The sequence below is a fragment of the Monodon monoceros genome, unplaced genomic scaffold (assembly GCF_005190385.1).
Source record: "Monodon monoceros isolate NGI ecotype Baffin Bay Population unplaced genomic scaffold, NGI_Narwhal_1 Super_Scaffold_5, whole genome shotgun sequence".
Classification (NCBI taxonomy): Eukaryota; Metazoa; Chordata; class Mammalia; order Artiodactyla; family Monodontidae; genus Monodon; species Monodon monoceros.
In genome coordinates this window covers 107,486,975-107,501,656 of record NW_021703782.1, presented here as the reverse complement: position 1 = coordinate 107,501,656, position 14,682 = coordinate 107,486,975, and the positions used below count along the sequence as shown (strand labels likewise).

At 54.7% G+C, this 14,682-nt stretch overlaps 1 protein-coding gene across 1 annotated transcript in view; it reads right to left on the bottom strand.

The window, feature by feature from the left end:
* HMCN2 (hemicentin 2) overlaps positions 1-14,682 on the bottom strand; it is a 149,271-nt gene that overhangs the window by 82,808 nt on the left and 51,781 nt on the right. The window contains 6 exon segments of the mRNA XM_029203622.1: positions 6,854-7,019; positions 8,069-8,228; positions 8,353-8,465; positions 11,742-11,886; positions 13,511-13,638; positions 13,944-14,039. Coding sequence (XP_029059455.1) covers positions 6,854-7,019; positions 8,069-8,228; positions 8,353-8,465; positions 11,742-11,886; positions 13,511-13,638; positions 13,944-14,039 — 808 coding nt within the window.

Sequence of the window (14,682 nt, the reverse complement as noted above, 5' to 3'; positions counted from 1 at the left end):
GACCCTGTTCTGCCACGTGCTTGCTGTGTGACACTGGGCAAGTCACTTAACCTTTCTGTGCCTCGGTTGTCTCCTTTTGGAAAAAAGAGACAACAGTGGTACTTAGCCCTCATAGGGTTGTCTGGAGAACTGAAAGACCTAATTCACGGCACAGTGCCTGGAACAGACGTACTCAGCAAAGGTCAGCTGTTATCATGGTGACGACAGCGCATCCATAACGATACGCAATGCAGTTTTGCATCGTTTAAAACTCTTATATAAATGGCACCACGTGTATGTGTGTGGGTCGAATTCGTTCACTTTTCACTGCTGTATAGCAGTCTGTTGTAGTCTGTTGTGTGATCGTACCACAATTGGATTAATTTGTTCTCCTTTTGGTGGGCATTTAAACATTCAGGTTTTTCTTTCCTCCCTCCCTCTCTTCTTTCCTTCATTCGTTCTTTCTTTCTTTCACCACCAGAGTCCTCTGCACACTGACGTATGTGTCCCCACGCACAGGAGCAGGCTCACACACCATCAGCTCTCACAGGTAGAGTCCATCATTCCCCCTTGTAGAGCAGGGCTTCTTATCAGAATCTTCCAGCTATATGTGAAACATACAGATTCCCAGGCCCCGTCCAGAGACTCTGATCTGTGGGGGGAGGCTGGAATCAGGGTTTTACCAAGGTCCTCAGGGGGACCACCCCTTGGAGTACTGCCCCAGGACACAGGGAAGTGCCCCTGCCCTGAGAAGCAGCCCAGCGGAGCAGATGGGAACAGGTCTTTGACAGCAAGTGGCCCCCGCATCCACCACCATTCGGCCTCTTGAAGGCTGACCTTGGGCCAAGGACTCCGTCTCCCTGAGCCCTGGTGTCCCCAGATCCCCAGCCATCTTATTTGCCTTTGTATCCCCAGAACCTAGCCCAGACCTGGCACAGAGCAAACCCCACTCGGACCAGATATAGGAAAAAGGTATGGGGCCTGGGGCAGACCAAACAGGACCTAGAGGTCTAGGGGTTGCAGGGCAGCCCTTCTGCACCGCCCCCGCCCCGCGCGCCCGGCGCTCTCTCTCCACATTCTCAAGGCTCCTTGGGGTTTGGGGGCTGCAGCCCCGGGAGGGGTGTCAGGGGCAGGGGGGGAGGTGGGAGGAAGTGGGGGGAGCGCTGCCGTGTGCCCTGTGCCTGTGGTGTAGCTATAGCAGCAGCCTCCCCGCTGAGGCGAGAGCAGCCAGATGGCTCCGTGTGGCGCCAAGATGGAAACGTGGAGAGGTTCGAGGGGAATTTCCTGTTTCTGGCCTCCACTGCGCTCGAGGCTTCACTGTTGGCTGTGAGTATCACACAGCCATGCAGGTGATGCGGGACGGCGAGGGAGATCCACCTACCCTGCCGTGTCCCCCTGGTCCTATGAGCTCCAAGGGGGATGTATCCGCCTGGAGAGACCAAAGGGCATCTGATAGAAAGTGCAACCCAGCTTGGGGTCCCCTCTCCAGCTCCTCTGTGGCTCGGGGAAGCTGCCCCTGCTGCTCCAGCCGGACCCCTTCTCTCACACACTCCTGGAGGCTTTACGGCATTTAACACACCTGTAATCACCTGTCGCTGTCTGACGGCTCCGTGACGGGAGCGGCCAGGTTGCCCAGGTGGTTCCTGCCATGTTCCCAGCGCTTAGCACAGGTGCTGGCCCACAACAGGTGCTCGATGAATATTTGATGGCAAATCCCAGCTGTCCCTGTCCATACACGCACCCCTTCCCACCTTCGCTCACACTGTTTCCCACACCCCACCCTGTCTCAATGCTGCTCTCCTGCCCCCAGACCCCCTTCAAGGCAGCAGAGCCTCTAGCTCCTCCATGAACCCTTCCCTGACTAGGGCAGGCAGGTTACACCTCCCCTGCTCTGAGTTCCATGGAGCCGAGTTCAGCCAATTTCTCGTACATTCATTCATTCACTCATATGACAAAGAGCCACTGGGTTCAAGGTGGGCCACCGGGGTGAAAGAAATGCACCCCGTCCTCCGGCTGCTCAGAATCTGGGTGGTTGGCCTGCGCCCAGGCCCTCTTGCTGCGTCCCATGCTCCCCCTGCTGCCCCCGTTTCTAAAGGGCCCATCCAACCTCACTGTGTGAGCAGAGCCTTCTGGGCGGAGGCTGTCCAATGAATGAACAGCACCCCCTGCAGAACCGAGCCCACCAGAGGCTGATCCTCAACCACGGCACGCAGTGCAACAGCGCTCAACAGACGTCCACCACGTGCAAATACATGCTGGGCGCTTGTCTGCTGGGCCAGGGTGGGGTCTGAGGCTACAGCAGGGATTGCCCATCCCCCCCCCCCCCAGCACCAGTCAGCCTGGACAGCACCTTCAACCACCAGTGGCCACTCTGACCCTGACCCACACCATAGACCCTTATAAGGAAGCCCCAAACGGAAACCCCAAGCTGGAGCAGTTTAGGAAGAGGGGCCTGATATCAAGGAAAGGGCCAAGCACAATATATGAGCGAGGGGGAGAATACACATCCTCTGAGCCCGTGCAACATAAACCCAGAGATGCTAACAGGTGACAGCTGTCTACACTTGAGCGCTTCCTATGCGCCACTGCACAGCTAAGCACTTCCGTGCACACTGTCACTTGAAACTCTCAACGGCCAAACCGCAGATCCTACTATCATCACCCCTTTTGCAGAGACCCAGCCACCAGGCCAGGAATCAGATGAGCTATGAAGATCCCCCAAGCTAAAGACCCCACGAGGGGCCCCTGGGCAGTCCATGCCATGCCACTCGCTTCTAAGGAGGAAGCAGCTTTTCTCCTGGATCGTCAGAACCCAGCTGCAGCCCCCCAACCTCTCCACTGGGCCATGAGAGGGAGTGGGTGTGCCGACTGCCCCGCAGCAGCCTCGGGGTGCTCTATCCTCTCCCTGTCCCCTCCCCTCCCCCGGATGCGGCTGGTTTGGCCCTGTGTGGGACCCTGGCCGGCTGCCCCCGGGAGCCAGTGCTGAAGCCAGGAGTACTCGCAGCTGTCCCAGATACACATCAGAACCAGAAACAAACATTGTTGCCTAGCAACACCACCTCGCCCCAGCATCCCTGGGCTGAATCATGGGACCAGAGCCACTAGGCACTCTCTGGCCACCATCGCCTGTCCAACCCTTTCATTTCTCAGACGGGAAGACTGAGGCCCAGAGAGGGGAAGGGTCTTGCTCGGGTTCATTCAGAGAGTTGGGGGCAAGGCTGGGATGGGACCCTAGGTCTTTTGCTACCTGATGTCACACACAGCCGGAGCCCATGTCTTCTCTCTCCTAGACAGTTTCGGCACAGTCCTGGGCACATGAGATGCTCAATAAATCCTGCGGACTTCAATTCTGAATTCACAACTCAAATGGCCCTTTCACAAACAGCAGTCCCACAGGGTAAGAGGCACCCGATAACCATTCCCAGCCTTGGACTCAGCCATTGGCTTTCAGGACTATACCCCAAGGAAATGACCCAGGAGATAAAGAGAAGCATTTGTGCAAAAATGTTCCAACAGCCCCATTTATTACCGCCCAAAACTGGCAACGGAGCATCTGCCCCAAACAGAGAAAGAGCTTAGCAACGATGAGAGCTGAACGCCCTGGAACGTTATCTTGCCCTTTAAATGGAAAGCAATGACGTGGGCCAGGATGAATCTAGAAAATGGGTAAATGTGGAAAAATATCAATGATAAGGGCAGAATGGAAGAGGCACTCAATTTAATTCTCTAGAAGCATCTACAAGAACACACTGGAAGGGGTCATGGACACAGGTGGGTGGTTTAGAGTTTCATGGGTACTCAAGCTCCTACTGTTTTCTTTCCATTAGGACTTTCTGACTCAGGAGGTCAAGGCTCCCTGAGTTCAGCATACTCTCTAGAATCTCCAGAAAGAGCAGTGGCCTGCCCGACCTTGGCCCAGAAGCCTGATATGTGTGTGTCCACGTGTTCTCATGTCTGCATCTCTGCTGTGTCTGTGTGCACGTCCACATGTGTTTGTATCTGTGTTTGTGTCAGTGTGCGTGGCCGTGTGTCTATGTGTGTCTGTGTCTGTCTGTGCTCCTGTCCATGTGTATTCATGTCTGTATGCGTCCGTGCATGTCTGTATATGTCTGTGCATGTCTATGTGTGTCTGTGGGTGTGTGGGTGTGCATGTTAGGGCCCAGCCCGGGAAGTGAGATCAGGATCCCAGTTCCCTACACCCCATGGCTTCTGTTTCCCCCTCAAGGCACTGGGCATGATGCCGCTCACCCCACCCACCTCCAGGATGGCCAGCAGGAGAAGAGGGCCACCCCCCCGCCGCCCAAACAGAGATGCAGGAGGCCTCAGAGGCTCGGCCACGTTGTGGTTCTCACCCCTGATTGCACCAGAGTTACCAAGGAGCTCTGAAGAAGCACCAGTACTGGAGGTCTGTTGGTGACCCTGACCGCAGCCCTTGGTCAAGGTTGGCACAGGGTCGGGAAAGAGAGGCCCCGGGCAACCCGAATAGGTTCAGGCCTTCCCCCATCCAAGGACAGAGAAGGGGGCCACCACAGAAGAGGGGGCAGCTCAGCCAGGCAGAAGGAGCACAGAACCTGGAGGTAGACGAACACCCACGACTCATCAGAATAAGTTCTCAAGCTTCCAGAACGGCAGCTTTGAAGCTGAGCCTTGGGGGTCCCTCGGAGAAGGAAGAGGAAGAGACAGAGGAGGTAGAGGGGAAGGGGAGCAGACAGACAGCAAAGCTACCCCCGCACCATCACTGCTCCCTGTGTGTTTCCCATGGGTTTTTAAAAACCTGCATCTTCTGTCTGAATGGCTGTGGGACTAAGGGGAACTGTGTGTCCGGCAGAAAAGGGAGCTTTGTTCTGCGTGGGGAAGCTGTCAGATGCCACAGGGAGAGGCCCAAAGAACCGCGGGGACCCAGAGCCCGCAAATGAAGTGTCAATACAATCAAAGGTCTGTGAGGTTATTCACAGTCGCCAGCAAGTGGAAACAGCCCAAGGGTCCATCAACTGGTGACTAAATCAACAAAAGGTGCTCTATCCAGGCAACAGAATATTATTCAGCCATAAAGAGGACCAAAGCCCTGACACCTGCTCCAACACGCAGGAGCCTCAAAAACACGATGCTAAGTGAAAGCAGCCGGACACAAAAAGCCACAGAGCGCACGATTCCATTTACATGAGACTTCCCGAAGAGGTTGCCGGGGGCTGGGCTGGGGCCGGGCAGGGATGGGAAGCGGCTGCCAATGAATGTGGGGATTCCTTTTGTGGAGGAGGGTGCTGGAAATGTTCTAAAGTTAATTGTGGTGATGGTTGCACAACTCAGAATTTACTTAAAAACACAGAATTGGAAAGCATGCCGTTTATACCTCAATAAAGCTTTTCCACTGAAAGAAGTTGGTGGGAATTAAATAACACATAGGGTGATGATAATTTTTGAAAGCTGGAAATGATGCTTTAGTTTATAGCAGCAGCAGGAAAATGCTGTCAAAGTGATTTTCCACCACTGACAACGTACTAAGCATCGCACATCCATCACTGTATCTTGAGAACAGGGTTTCAACCTTGTCCACTTCACAGATGGAGAAACGGTCCAAGAGGAACCAGCGGCCACCTGAGGCCACACGACTAATACAGAACCAGCCGGGATCCACACTCAGGTCTGACGAACTCCAGGGTCTGAGCCCTTCACCCCAGCCCCACCCTCCAGGCATATTTTCCCACCTCACGTAGGTGAACTCCTGGAATCTCAGAACTCTCAAGAGAAAGCCGCAAGCCAGCACGAAGTGGAGGGGGCCAGGGGAGAAGGGACAGAGCAAAACTCAGGATTGCAAAAGCAGCTCTCACAGATTTACGGCTCCCGGCTAATCTATTAACGCATCACAACAAGGAGGGGTGAACAATGGCGGTGTGCCATTTCAGTAACAAACCATAAATAAAAAAGCACCTGCCAGGCGGCTGCCCAGCCAAGGAGCCAGGACCAGCCTTTCTGCGGAGAGATGCAGGCTCCCCAGACGACCACTCCCTCCCCCACCTACACGACCTGGGCTGCAGAGACACCAAAGGGTGCGCGGATGGGGGCAGCACAGCGCCAGCCCAGCCCCAGGACCCCAGCCGCGTACAGGCGTGCAGGCTTCAAGGACGGGAGGGCGCACCAAACAGATGATCTGAGAGGTAGAGACCCATGTGTGGGTGTCAGGAGTGGGATCTTGCACAGCAGGCTGCTCTGAGACCTCCTCCACCTGGAACTTCTCAAAGGCCCCGCCAGGGCTGATGTCACCAGCCAGAGCTGCCCCCTTGCCACAGCCCCGCTCCTCGAGGGTCAAGGGTCCCAGGAGTCTGAGGCCTTCTTGTCTGGAACCACCCCACCCGACACCCCTGCCTGGGGAGGTGCAGCCAGGCTTTGAAGGATGCCCAAGCACCTCCTCCCTTTCTGCCCACTCTCAGGATCCCTGAAAGCCCCGCTGCCAGACACCTGGTCTGCGGAGCAGGCAAGGACGGCGCACGTGTCTCGTTCAGGAGGCTGTCTCAACCGTGGCATCACTCTTTCCTAGCTGAGTGACCACAAGCAGGTCACCCCACCTCGTTGAGCCTCAGTTCCACTCAGTTCTGCTCTGCTGAGCAGATGGAAGGCGATCCTGCACGCAGCGCCCCTCGGCCGTGCGTGAAGCACTGCGTGCGTGTTATTTCAGAGGCCTTCCCCCTCTGAAGGGCATCCATGCTCCCTTAAAGGTCAATGGCCAAAAGTGCTGTGTGTGTAATCGGATTGCATGCCCCTGGGGGTGTCCACAGGGTCCCACACACTGGCCGGGTCACTGGTCACCTGGAGGTCAGTTTCCTCAAACCCCAAGCTCTGTCCATCCCCAGACCCAAGGCCCCGCAACTGGAGTTACCTGTCGGTGACGGGTGGCACAGGGAGGGAGTCCTTGGCCCAGGTGACCAGTGGGGGTGGAGAGCCCTGGGCTTCGCAGTCCAGGGTCACCTCGTCACTGGCCTTGGCTGTGACACTCAGCGGCTTGTCTGCGTCACATGACCCATTCACAAGGATCCTGGGCTTGGCTGTTGGTAGAATCATGCAGGGGGTGTGAACAGAGCAGGGAGTCAGGGGTCGCGGCCCAGAGGGGACCAGCATGGCTCCCCCAGGAAGCTGAGGTGGCACTGCCACCCCAGAGATGCAGGAGGTGGGTGGGCTCTATTATAATGGCAGTGTAGGTTTCAGGGTGGGCTCAGATCCAATGGTTTCCCCTAGTCATACCCCACCCCACATGTCTACCCCATCCTCCCGCTGGAAGCTCATCTTGCTTTGATGACCCTGACATGGTCCCTCCCGCCCCAGTGTCCTCCTCTTGCTTCTCTCCATCCTGCTTCCCTTCCCTGGGGACATTCTGGCAGGCTCTGTCCTCCCTCTCCTCTCTCTCCCTTCTCGCCCTTGATGATCCCATTTATTCTCAGGAATAAATGGGATTAGCCATCAGATGCTGCCCAGCTTCCCTTTGTGCCGAGGGCCCCAGGGAAACACTGGTTCCAAGCAGTTCAACACACAGTTAATATTTAATCACAGTTGTGATGGGCACTAAGAAAGGGACATTCCGGAGAGTTCACAGCAAGGTGATTTGACACAGCCTCAGAGATCAGAGAGAACTGAGATCTGACTGACGGGAGAAGTAGGCTGGACCAGGTAAGGGAAGGGCATTCCAACAGAAGGAACTGCACATGCAAAGGCCCTGGGGCAGCATGGATCATTTAAGAAACTGAAAGGAGGCCAAAGGGTCTGGGCACAAAGAGCTGGGGAGAAAGGTGGGCAAAGGGGCTGCCAAGATGGGAGGGGGTCCAGTGTAGGGCCTTGGGTCTTTCCAAGCCTTGTGAATGTGACACCTTCCCCCCATCCGGTGGCAAAGGGCTGAGTTGGAACCACTCTTAGAGCATGCCCACACTACAGGGGACAGTGCTCTGAAGGACAGCTTTGGTCTACATGCCCTTCAGATGTGAGGAATTTAGAGGCAGGGTTGACGAGATGCAAGGAGGATGCAGGTGAGGTCAGATTGTCTATGCCCCTGCCTCAGTGCCTGCCAAGCCCCTCTCCCGGGACAGGGGCAGCCATCACTCACTGTTGACAGAAAGCTGCATCTCCTGGCTGGAGAAACCCACGGCGTTGGTGGCTGTGCAGACATAGGCCCCTGCATCCTGGGCAGATGGCCGGGCGATGACCAGGGTACCATCCTTGCTCACATTGTAGTGGGGATCCCTGGAGGCCAGGGCATTGGTTTCCTGTGGTAGAGTCACAGGTGACATCAGCAGAGCCCACACCCCACGGCGGTTTGCATCATTCCTCTTCCCATGATGCACTGGGCCTACCTCTCTGGTTACCTTTGTGGTAACAGGCTTCACCTACCTTGGTCCAGGTGACGGTAGGGGTGGGCACTCCTGAGGCTACACAGGGGAGAGAGGCTGGAACACCTTCATTGGTGATATGGTGGGTGGCAGTGGGCTGGATTCTAGGTGGCACTTTTAAAAACAAACCAATTTCATAAACCAAAGTTCATAGCAGCATTATTCACAACAGCCAAAAGGTGGAAACAATCCAAACAGAGGGTGATGGATAAACAGAATGTGGTGTGTACGTATGGAATATTATTCAGCCTTAAAAAGGAATAAACATCTGATACCTGTTACAACACGGAGGCACCTTGAAAATGTTACGCTAAGTGAAATAAGCCAGACACAGAAGGACAAATACTGTATGATTCCACTTACACAAGATACCTAGAACAGGCAAATTCATAGAGACAGGAAGCAAAATGGTGGTGGCCAGTGGCTAGGGGAGGGGGAAACGGGGAATTGGTGGGTACAGAGTTTCAGTTTGGGAAGGTGAAAAAGTTCTGGAGATGGATGGTGGTGATGGTTGTGAAACCGTGCCCTATAGGGTTAAAAAAACCCATCCTGAAACTGTGCCCCATGGGATTAACAGAAATTCCTGGCTCCTCTTACAGCTTGCTAACAACCCCTCTGCTTGAGCCGCCTTCACTTAGCAAGCTCGCTTAATTGTTAGTTCGTTGCAAATTGCAGACCCTCCAAGCTTCATGTAGCCTAAACAATAAGATGTTTGTCTGAGTTGTTTTCCAGGAACTTGGTGTCTAGTTCGAGCTCAAGCCAGCTAAGACTGGTTGGGACCACAGGCCCTAAAACTGGGCCTGCATCAGAGGGCCAAGGACCCCGCCGTCAGATCATGCTAGGCGCCTCCATTTTTGAACATGCATCCCATGAAGAAGCAAGTAACTCAGATACGCCACACAGAACACTCATTACCTCACCTTTTCCCTACCTGCGATCACCTTTCCCCACGCCTAAGACCACCCTGCTTCCTTATCCCATAAATACCCCAAGCCCCCGGGCTTTGGGGAGGTGGACCTGAGGCTTGTTCTCCTGTCTCCTCGCTTGGCTGCCTTGTGAACACATCCTTTCTCCGCTGCAAACCTCGGCGTCTCAGCCCTTTGGCTTGCTGTGCATTGGGCAAACGAACCTGGTGGTACAACAATGTGAATGCCACTTATGCCACTTAATTTATGCCACTAAACTGTAGGCTTTAAAATGGTTAAAATGGTAAGTTTTACATTATGTATATTTTATCATGATTGTTAAATTTTTTTTATTTTTTGGCCATGCCATGTGGCATGTGGGATCTTAGTTCCCCGACCAGGGATCGAACCCGTGCCCCCTGCAGTGGAAGCACTGAGTCTTAACCACTGGACTGCCAGGGAAGTCCCTATTTTATCATGATTTAAAAAAAAAAAAAAAACAATTTTAACAGAAGAAGACAGCCACCACTGCTGTAAATTCATGCCCCAGACATAGGGCAGCCTGTGTTTAGGAACAAGTTGTACCGTTTCTTAACTATGGGACTTTGGATAAACCACTTAATCTTTTGGTACCCATATTCCTTGGTCAGCTAAAAAGCTAAATTAACCCTAATTCCCTGCTCACTCTCTGGGGATGGACGGATGAGAAACGGCAGAAAATAGTGTTCACAGGACACAGTGAACTTGAAAACAAGTGCAAAATCTGTCCTGGGCGCCATCCAGATCTGCAGGCATTAAAACAGGGCGGGAGTGGGGGATGTCTCCAAGAGGAGCAGGGGAGGGGGAAACGGGCATGGAAAAACCAGAACCCGGAGGGAAAGCCAGAGGCCAAGGGCTCTGACGGTAACACTCAGTTCCTTTAGGGTGGGAAATGCCCTTCTGGATTTTCCCAGGTGGCAAAAGCCAGCAAGTCGATTAGCATTTGTTGAACGGAAATGAAATTAGCCAAGAGAGACGGGCTGGATCGCCACTGCACAGAGGAGGCTGTGCGGCAGGGTGGGAAGTTAGGGGGTGAGGCTTTCTACAGAGGCAGCCTCTGCTGATCCTGTGACTTGGTGAGTTACCTCCATCTCGGAGCCTCAGCTTCCTTAACGTCAAAGAAGCGTGGAGTCTTTTAAACCCACCTCTTGGAGCAGTTAGGAAAATTAAGTGAAACCTGCACACAACCTCTCAGAGGTCTGGCACATGACACATGCCCAACCTTTGATCGCTCTTATTAATTGGAATTATGAGGAGACAGGACAGCTGGGTTCTAAACCCAGCCTCTTCTGCACCTCAGTTTTCCTCTACAAAATGGGGAATGATGAGTTCTTCCCGCTCATCCCTCCGGGTTTTAATAAAACAAGTGAAACAAACAAAAAGAGGATATTAACATATGCGGTAAATGACAAAACATAACCAGACTTAGTTTAAACTTCTTGTTTAAACTTCTTGTTAAAAAGAACGGTGGTACCTGGTGGGTGGGTGAAGGGAAACAGGGACTCTCCAACGCTGTGGGTGGGAAAGTAACTGGGCAAAATACACGAAAAGCCTTAAAAATGTGCAATCTCTGTGAGTCAAAACTCAATTCCACAACCAACGATACTTTATCCTAGGGAAAGAATTGGTCACGTGGGCAGAGGTGGAGCATGAGGATTTTTTTGTTGCCAGACGCGCAGGCTCAGCGGCCATGGCTCACGGGCCCAGCCGCTCCGCGGCATGTGGGATCTTCTTGGACCGGGGCACGAACCCGTGTCCCCTGCATTGGCAGGCGGACTCTCAACCACTGCGCCACCAGGGAAGCCCAAGCATGAGGATGTTTATCCCCAGGTGTTCATGCTGGTGAGAAACAGGACACTAGGGGACAGGTTAGACACTCCTGGCTCATCCAAACAGGGGACATGCAGCCTTAATCCACTGCTTCTGAGTATTACTGACAGAAAAGAGTCATAAAATATTGTCACAAGAAACACTCAGGTTGCAAGACAGTAATATTACCTGGTTCCAGTTGGTTTCTAACTATTTCTATGTATGTGTACACAAAGGATTTATACCTAATTTATATAAAGAATATATATCATGCAAAAATAATTTATATACAACATATCTAAAGAGTATATATAATGTATATATTATATAAATATATACAGTGTGTGTATATGTACATGTGCAAACTCATGTGTGTATAAAGTATGAAAGATACACACCAAAACGTAAAATTATTCTGGTTCTTCTTAGCTACTGGTATTAAGGGAGGTTGCTTTTTGTTTGGTTGGTTTTGTTTGGGGGTTTTTTTTGTGTGTGTGGGGGGGGTTGTCCAATCTCTAAATTTCCTACAGCGAGTATGTACTATTTGTGCAATTTGTCTAAACAGAGATGTTCAAGGTCAAGCTCCCCCCGGGTGCCCTCCCCCATCGCATCCTGCCCCCACCACCCCGGGACTCACCCTGGACAACCAGCCGCACGTCCCTGTGCTGAGAGCCGGCCGTGTTGCTGACCAAACAGGTGTACCTCCCTGCATCCTCCAACAGCGCCTGGTCAAGGTGGAGACTGCCATCTGCTCGGACGGAATGCTGGCTGCCCGGTGGGAGCTGGTGAGGGCGAGGAAGCACCAGCTTGGGCCGAGGGCCCCACTCAGAGCCAGCTGAGAGGGAGCACCCCAGAAACCTCACCGCCCACCAGGCCAGCAGGGAGCAGCCTGGACCGAGAGGCCAGGGGTTTGGAGAGGGTGGGGGAATCTGGGGGGGGCGGTGATGCTCCTACCCCTTCCCTGATATTCATCCACCCCCCCACAGACCCTCAGGGCCAGGTGGGCCCGACCCCCGGCCCCCCGCTGACCCCACTCTCCCGGGGCCAACTGGTCCAGGGCAAGACACCTGACCCAAGGGGACTGATGGGAGCCTCTCCCAGGAGTGCAGGGTTGGAGCCAGAGCCTTTACTAAGTCGGGGCTGAAGCTCCAAGGCCCTTGCACACTGAGGCCACAGAGAGGAAGGACAACCCGTCTGTGGGGAGAGAACAGAGCCATGCAGAGCGGAGCAGAGGTGTGGCCGCATCAGATGTGGTCCCAGAGAGAGAAGCAGAGAAAGCCACTCCTGATGGGTGCCCACGTCTGTCCCCATCAGGACCGGGGTGGGGCAGGTGGCGCTGGTCCAGAATGGGGCCTGGGGCAACCTCTATAAAGATGTCCAGCCAGTCCATCCTTGGTGAGGGGCCCCAAAACCTTTCCACCAGGCCTGAGCCCGCTTTAAGCCTCCCTGTCCCTGTTCCACAAACCCAACCGCACATTCTGCACTCCGGTTCCGGGAGAGGCTCCTGGGCTGTCTCGGTACCAGGCCCTTTCAGGCTGAGTGAGCTTGAGGGGGGCTCTGCTCCTTGCACTCGGCAGCTGGGCAGGCGCAGGTCCACCCAGTATCCCCACTGAACTAAACGAGCTCTGCGTCTCCAGCCACTTCCTGTCCTGGTGTGGACAAGGCCCAGGGCCACCCCTCCCCACGTGCCCATCGGATTCTACTGAGGAAGGCTCCTCACCGCCCCAGCCTACGTGCCCAGGCAGGGTCCTCCTCGGGGTCATATCTAATTACACAGGCTGCGGAAGGAGTCACCCACTCGAGCAGCCTCGGCAAAGCCTCCCTGCTCCAGGAGCTGGACCCTGTCTGCACTGCATCAGGGACTGGAACAACAGGCCCGGGACCAGGGCAGCCACCTGGTCACATAGTCACTGCCTCTCTGGGTGTCCAGCGTCTGCTGTCTGCTGGGGCGACAGGACACAAGGACCGCGGGATGTCTGAGGATAGGCCAGAAGGATGGAGGAAAAGGGAGAGGCAAAGGAGTGAATGGCAGAAAGGAAATAGAGGGAAATAAAGAAAACCAAATGGATGGGAATGGGCGAAGCAGCCCCTGTGCACCCAGCAGTGTGCCAGGGAGCCAGGGCAGATGCTCAGCCACTCGGGTCGCGTCTCTGCCCTGGGATCACCCGAACGGGGGTGACGAACGCATTGCGTCTGTGCCCCCGCCCACAGCACTAATGATGCACAAGCTCCTCTGGCCAAGGACTCTAGAGGGTGAAGGATGCTATCCGTGCGTTATCAGAGAAGGTTCTGGAAAGAAGCAGGAAGGAAGAGGACATTCCAAAACAGGGAAACCGCAAAGCAGAGACCGAGGTGTGAACGTGACAGCGCCCTCCTCCCCTGCACCCAGAGGGGCCCTGCACTCACGGGCTGGCCAGCCTTGAGCCAGCGCCTCTCGGGGCGGGGCCTCCCAGCCAGGATGATGCAGGGCAGGGACACGGGCTGCCTCTCCAGCACCCGGACGGTGGAGGCACTGCTGGCGATCTGTGGAGGTGCTATCGGGAGAGGAGACAGTGTGGGTACACGAGACTCCTGTGGGTGGGCATCCGGGGGACAGAGGCCCCCACTCCCCACTGTCTCCTCCCCAGGGAACCAGTGGAAGCATCAGGATTGGAGACCCTAAGGGTCAAAGGGCGCACTTCTTGGGGCACACTGCCCAGGAAGTAGGGGTCCAGATGCTCCTCTTGGAGAACCTGGCTGTGGACACACCTGTCCCAAAGGATGGGCAGTCATGGGGGGGGTGTCTCTGAGGGTGCCTGGTGTCCCCCCCAAACCCTCCTCTCCAGATCCACCAGCGAACCATGTCCAGTCACAAGGAGGTGGGCCTCTGCCTGGACCTTCCCGAAGACATTTTGAGCTTCACAGACATACGGGGCCTGGTCTTCAGGAATCACACCTGAGGGGCAGGAAAGAGGCAGGGCTGACTGTCAGAGCACATCACGGCTCCAGCCCCCACAGGCTCCAGCTCCCCAGGTGCAGACGCGCCCTTGTCACAGTCTGGCCCTGCGGAGGTTAGGTGGGATGGCAGGGAGGAGAGGGATGGGGGATACAGCCAGTCCTTGGAAGGGTGAGAAGGCCTCGGCTTGTTCCTGTGTAGCATGGGGATAACTTATCAATAAGTGCACGCTGTACTGTGACTGGGAGGGGTCAGTAGATAATGCAAACACAGTGCTCAGCATCGGCCTGCCACATAGTAAATAGGAGCTGTAGTAGTGACGACGGTGACGGTGGTGAGGACGATGGTGATGGTGATGGTGGTGAGGATGGTGGTGGTGATAATGGTGGTGATGATGGTAATGGTGGTGATGGTGGTGGTGGTGATGGTGATGGTGGTGGTGGTGATGGTGGTGATGGTGGTGATGGTGATGGTGGTGATGGTGATGGTGGTGATGGTGATGGTGGTGATGGTGGTGATGGTGATGGTGGTGATGGTGATGATGGTGGTGGTGGTGATGGTGATGGTGGTGATGATGGTAATGATCATGATGGTGGTGATGGTGGTGATGGTGATGTTGATGGTGATGGTGGTGGTGGTGGTG